At 40.0% G+C, this 11,013-nt stretch overlaps 1 protein-coding gene across 1 annotated transcript in view; it reads right to left on the bottom strand.

The window, feature by feature from the left end:
• The window catches only part of syne2b (spectrin repeat containing, nuclear envelope 2b), a 112,239-nt gene that overhangs the window by 47,016 nt on the left and 54,210 nt on the right, over positions 1-11,013 (bottom strand). Inside the window, exons 74-77 of the mRNA XM_058385887.1 lie at positions 10,794-10,865; positions 9,651-9,743; positions 7,857-8,171; positions 5,354-5,518 (exon numbers count right to left, since the gene is read on the bottom strand). Of these exons, the coding sequence (XP_058241870.1) occupies positions 5,354-5,518; positions 7,857-8,171; positions 9,651-9,743; positions 10,794-10,865 (645 nt within the window). The remainder of the gene's footprint in view (positions 1-5,353; positions 5,519-7,856; positions 8,172-9,650; positions 9,744-10,793; positions 10,866-11,013) is intronic.

The following is an 11,013-nucleotide window of genomic DNA, read 5'->3' as shown; positions in this document are numbered from 1 at the left end:
TTTCACCATCTAAATCTTTAATGCAGGTGTCATATTGAACACACACACACACACACACACACACACTGTCAGAACGATGTAGCTAATTAACACTATTCCTAAACCTACTCCTGTAATTCTTTCATGAATTATTTTATGACACACACCGGGTGACTCTAACACTTTTATGAGGATCGGGTGACTGTGACATGAGGATTTTTACATCCTTACAAAAGCCCGGTCATACAAAAACAGTACATTGTATGCAAACATAAACAATCAACAATAATCCTTAAAGGGTGTGTGTTAGCATTCTTCCCATTGCTGCTTAATAAGGATGTGTTACAGTCAGAGTTCTTCACAGCGTTCCATCACACAGAGGCAGCTTTCAACATAAAACCAGATTTTACTCACCAACAAATCTGAGATTACGAGAAGCTACACACTCCCCACGCGGATACACACTCAACACTCTGCTACACACTCCCCACGCGGATACACACTCAACACTCTGCTACACACTCCCCACGCGGATACACACTCAACACTCTGCTACACACTCCCCACGCGGATACACACTCAACACTCTGCTACACACTCCCCACGCGGATACACACTCAACACTCTGCTACACACTCCCCACGCGGATACACACTCAACACTCTGCTACACACTCATCACATTAACGTGTGGCGGTGAGTGGAACCGGACAGAGTTTCTCTGTTTCCTTCAAATTGCAGAGAGTTTCTCAATGTACTAACACGCTCACTTCTTCACAGCTACTCAGCCTTTCTTTCCCTGTGTGTGTGTGTGTGTGTGTGTGTGTGTGTGTGTGTGTTGTATCCACTGAATGAATTGTTTGAAGATTGTATACATATTGTGTGTGTGTGTGTGTATAGTGACAAAGAAAGAGAGGCAGAGACATGTCACCGCTGCACCCCGAAGACAAACAGCTAATCTACAATAGCGAGTCCATTATGTCTTAATCCATTAAGGAAACCTCTGGTGTTGAATTAACCCTCACAGTGCTGAACTAACTCTTACACTACTGTATTAACCCTCACAGTGCTGAACTAACTCTTACACTACTGTATTAACCCTCACAGTGCTGAACTAACTCTTACACTACTGTATTAACCCTCACAGTGCTGAACTAACTCTTACACTACTGTATTAACCCTTACAGTGCTGAACTAACTCTTACACTACTGTATTAACCCTCACAGTGCTGAACTAACTCTTACACTACTGTATTAACCCTTACAGTGCTGAACTAACTCTTACACTACTGTATTAACCCTCACAGTGCTGAACTAACTCTTACACTACTGTATTAACCCTCACAGTGCTGAACTAACTCTTACACTACTGTATTAACCCTCACAGTGCTGAACTAACTCTTACACTACTGTATTAACCCTCACAGTGCTGAACTAACTCTTACACTACTGTATTAACCCTCACAGTGCTGAGTTAACTCTTACACTACTGTATTAACCCTTACAGTGCTGAACTAACTCTTACACTACTATATTAACCCTTACAGTGCTGAGCTAACTCTTACACTACTGTATTAACCCTCACAGTGCTGAACTAACTCTTACACTACTATATTAACCCTCACAGTGCTGAACTAACTCTTACACTACTGTATTAACCCTCACAGTGCTGAACTAACTCTTACACTACTGTATTAACCCTCACAGTGCTGAACTAACTCTTACACTACTGTATTAACCCTCACAGTGCTGAACTAACTCTTACACTACTGTATTAACCCTCACAGTGCTGAGTTAACTCTTACACTACTGTATTAACCCTTACAGTGCTGAACTAACTCTTACACTACTATATTAACCCTTACAGTGCTGAGCTAACTCTTACACTACTGTATTAACCCTCACAGTGCTGAACTAACTCTTACACTACTGTATTAACCCTCACAGTGCTGAACTAACTCTTACACTACTGTATTAACCCTCACAGTGCTGAACTAACTCTTACACTACTGTATTAACCCTCACAGTGCTGAACTAACTCTTACACTACTATATTAACCCTTACAGTGCTGAGCTAACTCTTACACTACTGTATTAACCCTTACAGTGCTGAACTAACTCTTACACTACTGTATTAACCCTCACAGTGCTGAGTTAACTCTTACACTACTGTATTAACCCTCACAGTGCTGAACTAACTCTTACACTACTATATTAACCCTCACAGTGCTGAACTAACTCTTACACTACTGTATTAACCCTCACAGTGCTGAACTAACTCTTACACTACTGTATTAACCCTCACAGTGCTGAACTAACTCTTACACTACTGTATTAACCCTCACAGTGCTGAACTAACTCTTACACTACTGTATTAACCCTCACAGTGCTGAACTAACTCTTACACTACTGTATTAACCCTCACAGTGCTGAACTAACTCTTACACTACTGTATTAACCCTTACAGTGCTGAACTAACTCTTACACTACTATATTAACCCTTACAGTGCTGAGCTAACTCTTACACTACTGTATTAACCCTTACAGTGCTGAACTAACTCTTACACTACTATATTAACCCTTACAGTGCTGAGCTAACTCTTACACTACTGTATTAACCCTCACAGTGCTGAACTAACTCTTACACTACTATATTAACCCTCACAGTGCTGAACTAACTCTTACACTACTATATTAACCCTCACAGTGCTGAGTTAACTCTTACACTACTGTATTAACCCTCACAGTGCTGAACTAACTCTTACACTACTGTATTAACCCTCACAGTGCTGAGTTAACTCTTACACTACTGTATTAACCCTCACAGTGCTGAACTAACTCTTACACTACTATATTAACCCTCACAGTGCTGAACTAACTCTTACACTACTGTATTAACCCTCACAGTGCTGAACTAACTCTTACACTACTGTATTAACCCTCACAGTGCTGAACTAACTCTTACACTACTGTATTAACCCTCACAGTGCTGAACTAACTCTTACACTACTGTATTAACCCTCACAGTGCTGAACTAACTCTTACACTACTGTATTAACCCTCACAGTGCTGAACTAACTCTTACACTACTGTATTAACCCTCACAGTGCTGAGTTAACTCTTACACTACTGTATTAACCCTTACAGTGCTGAACTAACTCTTACACTACTGTATTAACCCTCACAGTGCTGAGTTAACTCTTACACTACTGTATTAACCCTTACAGTGCTGAACTAACTCTTACACTACTATATTAACCCTTACAGTGCTGAGCTAACTCTTACACTACTGTATTAACCCTCACAGTGCTGAACTAACTCTTACACTACTGTATTAACCCTCACAGTGCTGAACTAACTCTTACACTACTGTATTAACCCTCACAGTGCTGAACTAACTCTTACACTACTGTATTAACCCTCACAGTGCTGAACTAACTCTTACACTACTATATTAACCCTTACAGTGCTGAGCTAACTCTTACACTACTGTATTAACCCTTACAGTGCTGAACTAACTCTTACACTACTGTATTAACCCTCACAGTGCTGAATTAACTCTTACACTACTGTATTAACCCTCACAGTGCTGAACTAACTCTTACACTACTATATTAACCCTTACAGTGCTGAGCTAACTCTTACACTACTGTATTAACCCTTACAGTGCTGAACTAACTCTTACACTACTGTATTAACCCTTACAGTGCTGAATTAACTCTTACACTACTGTATTAACCCTCACAGTGCTGAACTAACTCTTACACTACTATATTAACCCTCACAGTGCTGAACTAACTCTTACACTACTGTATTAACCCTCACAGTGCTGAACTAACTCTTACACTACATTCTCACCTTCATGTGTCAGAGAAAGCGCTGACACTGGAGACTCCTTCCATTAACGCAAAAATGAATGAAATCTTCTACACACACACACACACACAGACACACACACACACACACTCCTGTCTTGTTCAGACTGCAAGCTCATACTTCCACATTTTATAACTGCTTCAGATTTTACTGATAAGCACTACAATGATTTTTTTTTAGATTAGATGCAATATGTATTTTATTACTAATATGATTACAGCTCACTTTATGAAGAAAAAAAACAATAATCTGCCCTTCTGCCCCGGGAAATAATATACCCTTCCGTCTCAGGGATATAAACAAACCCTCAGAGGAACAGTTAAAGGTCCAGGGAACAAAAGAGTTCCTCTTGAGAGCATCGTCCCAGACAAATATTTGCTCTTGTAACGCTCTCTCTTGACATCAAGAATAAAGACATATTTATTTTAATTTTTTTGTCCTCTTGTCATTCATCTCATCATAAAGCAGGTCACTGTGTCATGATCATAAAACTGAAAGCTGCTGGATAATCATCAGCCAAAATCTCTCCGCTAGAGATAAATGTTTTGAAAATACTGTCCAAGCTTTTCTGTGAAGTCACACTATCATTATTTTTATTTATTTATTTATTTATTTATTTATTGATTGATTGATTGATTGATTGATTGATTGATTGCTCCCAGAGCTTTAGGTAGTGCTAGTTTCTGATTTCCAACCTTGTCGACTATTTATAATTGCAGGAGAAAAAAACACACACACAAAAATATTAAAAATATCTGAAATACTATTAAAAATATATATACAAAATACTTTTAAAAAATCTCTAAAATATGTAAATAAACAAAAAAATGAGTATGCGAGCAACTAAATACAATACAATAAAAAATTGAAAAATGACAAATAAATAAATAAACATAATACAAAAAAATGTCATAAATAAACAAATCAAACTAGACCATAAGTGAAAAGATAAATAATAAACCCTAAATAAGTAAACACATTGATAAAATAAATCACCAAATAAATAGAAAAGGTAAAATGTTTAAATTAGTGATAATAAACAATAATAAATAGAGCACATACATTAATAACCAAAAGAAATATTTTATATATAAGAATAAAAAATTGATCATTTTTGACTGGCTTTTGTTTTTGGAAACTATTTATATGCGGCTAATCATTTTTATAAAAACTGAGAGGAAAATTTTTGACTTATTATTAATATGTACATCAAAATTTCAAACAAAAATTTATTTTCTTTGGCAGTATCTCTAAAATCTGCAGGATTTATAGTTGCATCCATATTTCATAAATGCAAAGACACACACACACACACACACTCACACACACACTCATTTAAGAGTGAAATGTATTCAAAGTTGAAACTTAGCCAACCGAGGCGCTGGTGTTAAAACTCACTGAACACGCTTAAACAAGTTAATGCTGTTAAAGAACCTGCGCTATATACACCTGTGTGCACAGGTGTGTGTGTGTGTGTGTGTGTGTGTGGTGGTGTTCACCTGGCAGGTTTGCAGCTGTTCCTCGACACTCTGCTGCATGTCGCTGTGCAGACTCAGCTGGGCCTTTTCCAGCCAGAGCTCCATCTGAGCCGCTCGCTCATGGCAGGAATGCAGAGATCCGACCGGAGAAGGAGTTTTACCCAAGTAGCAGGATTCACCTGCGGCCTAGAGGGACAAAGATGACAGGTAAAGAAACAAAAAAGAGAGAGAGAGAGAGAGAGAAGATGAGGAAAGAGCAGAAAGATAGACGTGAACTTGGACAGACAGGTAACTCAGGTGTGTGTGTCTAAATGTTTAAACCGCTGGGTGTGTCTATTGACCCTGAGAGGACCAGAAATACTGCTTTGTTCTGACTCCTAGACTTTAAACTTGAGCTAAGTTTAACACACACACACACACACACACACAAGCGTTATCTCTAATGCTCGTCTGACTGGTGCTCACAGTGAATGACAGTCCTCCTAATCGGTCCTTACTGACTGACATGAAAACACACACACACACACACACACACACACACACGTCCTTACACCTCTCTTGTTCTCGCTCTCCGTCATGTTTTGACTCTTTCACTCATGCTATCTCTCTTTTTTTTGCCCTCAGCTTTGCCCCACCCACTGGTGGTTAAAATTACTTCCTGAAAGCGCCGGTCGGTTTCACAGTCAGCTCGAGTAACAAGGAAGAAAAACACACACACACACACACACACACTCAACTCTGGGCAAATAAAGACCTCCAAATGTGTCTGCAAGAAATTTTCACTTCTCCAAATTGCTGACATCCTTACAGAATTTTAAAACCCGCCCAGAATTACACCATGATCCTCCATATTTTCACACGTTTGTGTGTTTAATTGCAGAAGTCTACAGGATTAGCTCCAAAAGCAGTGCTGAAGGGGAATGATAGTTAACAATTAATAGATTTATTGCTAATTCACTGGAGCACATCCACAGTCGTTAGTCTGCACTTTAATACACTCAGGGTGGAGAACTTGGTTAAGGACAAGATGCTTATGTATTTCATCAAACAGACAGATTTATAAATGTTAGGTATGTTTTTGAATTTCTTTCCTGTTATAATAAAGAGATAACGCTGATCCTCATCCACCTTAGGTAGGTGATACGTGTCAAAGTAACATCTACATGGATGGCAGGACCCAAGGTTTCCCAGCAGAACATTGACCAGAGCAGGACACTGCCTCCGCTGGCTCGCCTTCTTCCCATAGTGCATCCTGGTGCCATGTGTTCCCCAGGTAAGCAACACACACGCACCCAGCCATCCACGTGATGTAAAAAAAACATGATTCATCAGACTAGGCTCGGATCACACGGGCCAGCCTTCTAATCACTCCCCACGTGCATCAGTGAGCCTTCACCGCCCATGACCCTGTCTCCAGTTCACCACTGTTCCTTCCTTGGATCACTTTTGATAGATACTGACCACTGCGGACCGGGAACTCCTCCACAAGAGCTGCAGTTTTGGAGATGCTCTGATCCAGTGGTCTATCCGCCATCACAATTTGGCCCTTCGTCAAACTCAAAGCTCAAATCCTTACGCTTGTCCATTTTTCCTGCTTCTATCACATCAACTTGGAGGACAAAATGTTGACTTGCTGCATGATATATCCCACCCACTAACAGGTGCCATGATGAGGAGATCATCAGTCTTATTCATGTCACTGGTTATAATGTTATGCCAGGTCAGTGTATTTCTTCATCTTTCCCTGTAATTATTTCATGACAACAGCCTTTAAACATCCTCTGGACGGTGACGTTGATAAGCCAGAGTCCATGTCATACTATGTGATTATACTCCTAAACTCCTAAGCAGCAGGAGCTCATGATCACAGATTTTGGTGTTGCAGCAAAACACGAAACAAACTGAAGTGTCTTATGACACGTATCGCGATAGTTTCGATAGAAGCCTATATACTATATCTGTCTATAGTGTCTAAGGTAACAATATTAACCAGGGTTACTAGATTTCAGCAAAAAATTCTCAAAAACCTCAAATCAATTTGGTCAAAGATTTAAGTATTTAAAAAAGGAGACATTTTTTCTTTTTCTGTACATCTTAGACACACACTGTCTTGGGCCTCTTTTAACCTTTTTACCGACTCTGTTGTCCTCACAATTGGGCATAAAAAAGGGGGGGGGAATGTACCTGCCCCTTATAAATGAGCCACCACTGCTCACCCTCGCAAACCTTCACTGTAGCAGTAACTGATGATTGCTTTAAGATGTGATTTTAAAGGATTAATGATCTGAAAGAATTTATCTCCATCTGAAAGAACTGAAATGAACCAAAGAAAGCAGCACACTGAAAGTTAAGGCTTGTAAGATTCTCACTCATCGTTTCAGGGTAGAAAAAAAAGGTAGTTGAGTAGTGTGACCTGATACAGGGGTTTAACGTGTTAGCATGTGAGTCCAGGATGAGTATGGTAGGTTTGTTTGGAGGAGATAGACGGGTGAGACTGACATTGAGAACGAAGACACCTGCTTACCAGGCTGTCCGCTGTCCTCTCGTGGGGGTGTGTGAATGTCGGCTCTAATGGCTGGACGGGTGTGTGTGGCCCCTGATCTGACTTTTTAACACTCTGCGTATCTCTTGAGCCCGGGAGCAGAGACGTTAACTCCTCTGGCCTTAACGCCTCCTCCTGGGCTGAACTGCTCCTGACCTGGAGTGGGCTTAGAGTTTCCTGAGAGTCTGAGGTTTCTACATGAGTGTGTGTGACCTCTCTAAACATGGATGGTGTGCTGCTGGTGTGTGTCTTCAGCCTCTCTGACTGGATTTGCATCCCCTTCCACGTACCACGCTCCTGACACACAGAAAGAGAAAAAGAGACGAAGGTGGGGTAGATTTTAAATGGGTTTATTTATTTTTATTTATTTATCTGTTGTTTTTAAAAATTTATTGATTTTTTTTCCTTTCTCAAATCAGACAAAATCGTTCACAGATATGGGATGAAGGAACATGAGAGAGAGAGAGCATGCACAGCGCTAAGAGCTACAACAGTGCATTTACATGTGGGGGGAAAAAATATAATAAAAATAAAAGCATAAATCATAATAAATTAAAAATAAAAGCAACAACAAATGAGCACTTTATTTTCCTGAATGCGTTTCAGAAAACCCCGATTTTCAGATAAAAAGAGAGAATGTGTAATCGTACGCTAGGCACACTGAAGTAGTTTGTTATGTAAACACGTTCTAGGAAAAAAAAAAAGAAAGTAAAATCAATAATTTAACTTTCCTCATCATCAGGGCGAGGTGAATAAATCCTTACCTCCTACGATATGCCTCGTTGTATTATACTTCATATAATACACTCTCTAACACTGGTCATGGTCTTAGTATGTCTTATGTGAAACACGTGCTTATGAAATTGACTTTGTATTTAATGAACTGCTTAAAGAAGCATGCAGTGTTAGAATTTCCCTGCTGGAGTCTCGAACCACAAAAATAAAAATAAAATCAAGTCAATAAAAAAAAGCCCAATCCTGTACTGTAGATGCTGCTAGACTATTATTAGCTTAATAAAGTGCTTAGCAGAAAAAGGTACAGGGTTTTAAAATGTCAGTCTTTGGACACTTTTAAAGCAGGTTAAAGGTTGATCAAAAAAAGAAATGAAACGTTTTTATTTTATTTTTTATCACAAGCGCTGATGATCGCTCTATTCGGATTGGTCAGTGTTGATTAGTCTGTAGTGCAAATACAAATGGCAGCCCATCTTAATACTGTACGTTATCGTTATCTTAGCTTTCTCCAGCGTCAGAGCTCTGTGAGAGTCGGCGGGGAAGCTGGATTATTTACGTTTTTCAAATTCCATCAAATTTCTGTGTTTCTGTGTTATACGTAATAACCTGCATTATTTTGTTCGTCTCATTACTTTCAGTGTAATCATTGGCACAAGAGGAATAAAACAATCTTAGAGAAAAAAAAATTCGATTTAGAATGTCCAGGACGTAAGCAAGACAGAAAGAAATCTGTTCATTTATCATTAATACTTCATTAATAATCCTGAATCAATAATAAATGTATAAGCATGCCCGAGGCTCTCCATGGAAATGCACTTCACTTAGAGTCTTAATTCTAGTTTCAGGAGGTTACAGGTTCTAGAAGGCGAGTCTAAATCTAGAAAGCTTCAGATGGACAGTAGAGGGAAAGTCTAATTCTAGAAGGTTGAGAAGTTCTGTGAAAAAAAGAGAGAGAGAGCTCTAGCACTAGGAGACCACACACTTCTGCTGGCCTCTGGGAGAAGATTCGGAGAGATCTGTAACGGATGGGGTTTTGGTTACCGGCTCTCCGGGGGGAGGTTGGGCTCTCGCAGTGGCTGCAGGTTCCGACGCGGCTTCGCTTGTCTCTGAGGCGACGTGCTCGCCTTCACCTGCCTGTAGGAAGCAACGGGAAAAGGGTTAACTAGACACATGTAGAGAATGGATTTATTTCCATGATGAAGCAACACGCAAGTGTCCGTGTTCTGGAACATGTTGGAACGAGACCACCGTTATGAATGCAAATATATTCAAGTCACATGACCGTCAAAGCACGTGGCCAAACAAAGAGAACATGTCGGACATTTCCCAAGACAGTGAGTAAAAGTCTGATGCTTAGTTAGATAGCTGAAAACATTAAATCAATAAACAAACAAAGCTAGTGGCTCGATGCACAAACTTTATTATTATGATACAAACTTTATTTATTGCATTCGAGCTCATAAGTGACATACATCAGAGTGTGCACTGAACAGCAGTTAGGAGAAATAATTTAGCACTGAAAACCTCGTTACAGGTCCAAAACAAAACACCTCGTAGAGAAAACACTGATCAAGCATAACATTATGACTAATTTTGTGTCTGTCTATATTTTGCTACCAAACCAGCCCTGACCCGTCGGGACTCCGCTAGGTCCCTGAACGTGTGCTGTGGGATCTGGCACCAAGATGTTAGCAGCAGATCCTTGAAGTCCTGTAACATGCGAGGTGGGGCCTCCATAAGTATCCTTCAAGTCCTGTAATTTGCGTTAACTGCTCAGAATGTTATACCTGATCGGTGTAAAGCTGATCAGCGATTTCTTTAGCAAGTTGGCTAATGTTTGCTCATTTAAATCCAGTACTGTATCTAAGTGAAGGCTGGCCCGTGTGATCCGATCCAACAGACGAGCTAATGTTGCTCAAATTGCTGAAGAAATTAATGCTGGTTCTGTTAGAAAGGTGTCAGAATACACAGTGCAGGACGGGTCAGGGCTGTTTTGGCAGCAAAAGGGGGACCAACACCAATATTAGGCAGGTGGTCATAATGTTATGGCTGATGAGTGTACATTTATTTTAGGTGTCATGTTTTTGTACCGTTTGCTTTTGTAAATTGTTTTTTTGAGTATTGGTCAGTCGTATAAAGATAAACCCAAGTGAGTAGTTTTAGGTTTAGGTGGTAAAGGGTTACCTCTGTGTCTGATTCTTTCGTATCACGCTCTGCTGAGCCAGCCAAAGCGGTCAGTCCTCCACTCTCTGTGTCCTGCACAATAGAACAGGAGTCAGTATGAAGTTATTCAGAGAGGTGTCAATCCCAGCAGGCGTGGCGAGCAAATAATTCACCAGCTTTATTTGCATGAGCATTTCAAAGCTCTCGAGCGCACACTGCAACCGTGAAGGGAAAAGTGAGT

Source organism: Hemibagrus wyckioides, linkage group LG03 (assembly GCF_019097595.1).
Source record: "Hemibagrus wyckioides isolate EC202008001 linkage group LG03, SWU_Hwy_1.0, whole genome shotgun sequence".
NCBI lineage: Eukaryota > Metazoa > Chordata > Actinopteri > Siluriformes > Bagridae > Hemibagrus > Hemibagrus wyckioides.
This window is presented reverse-complemented; position numbering and strand designations above follow the sequence as displayed.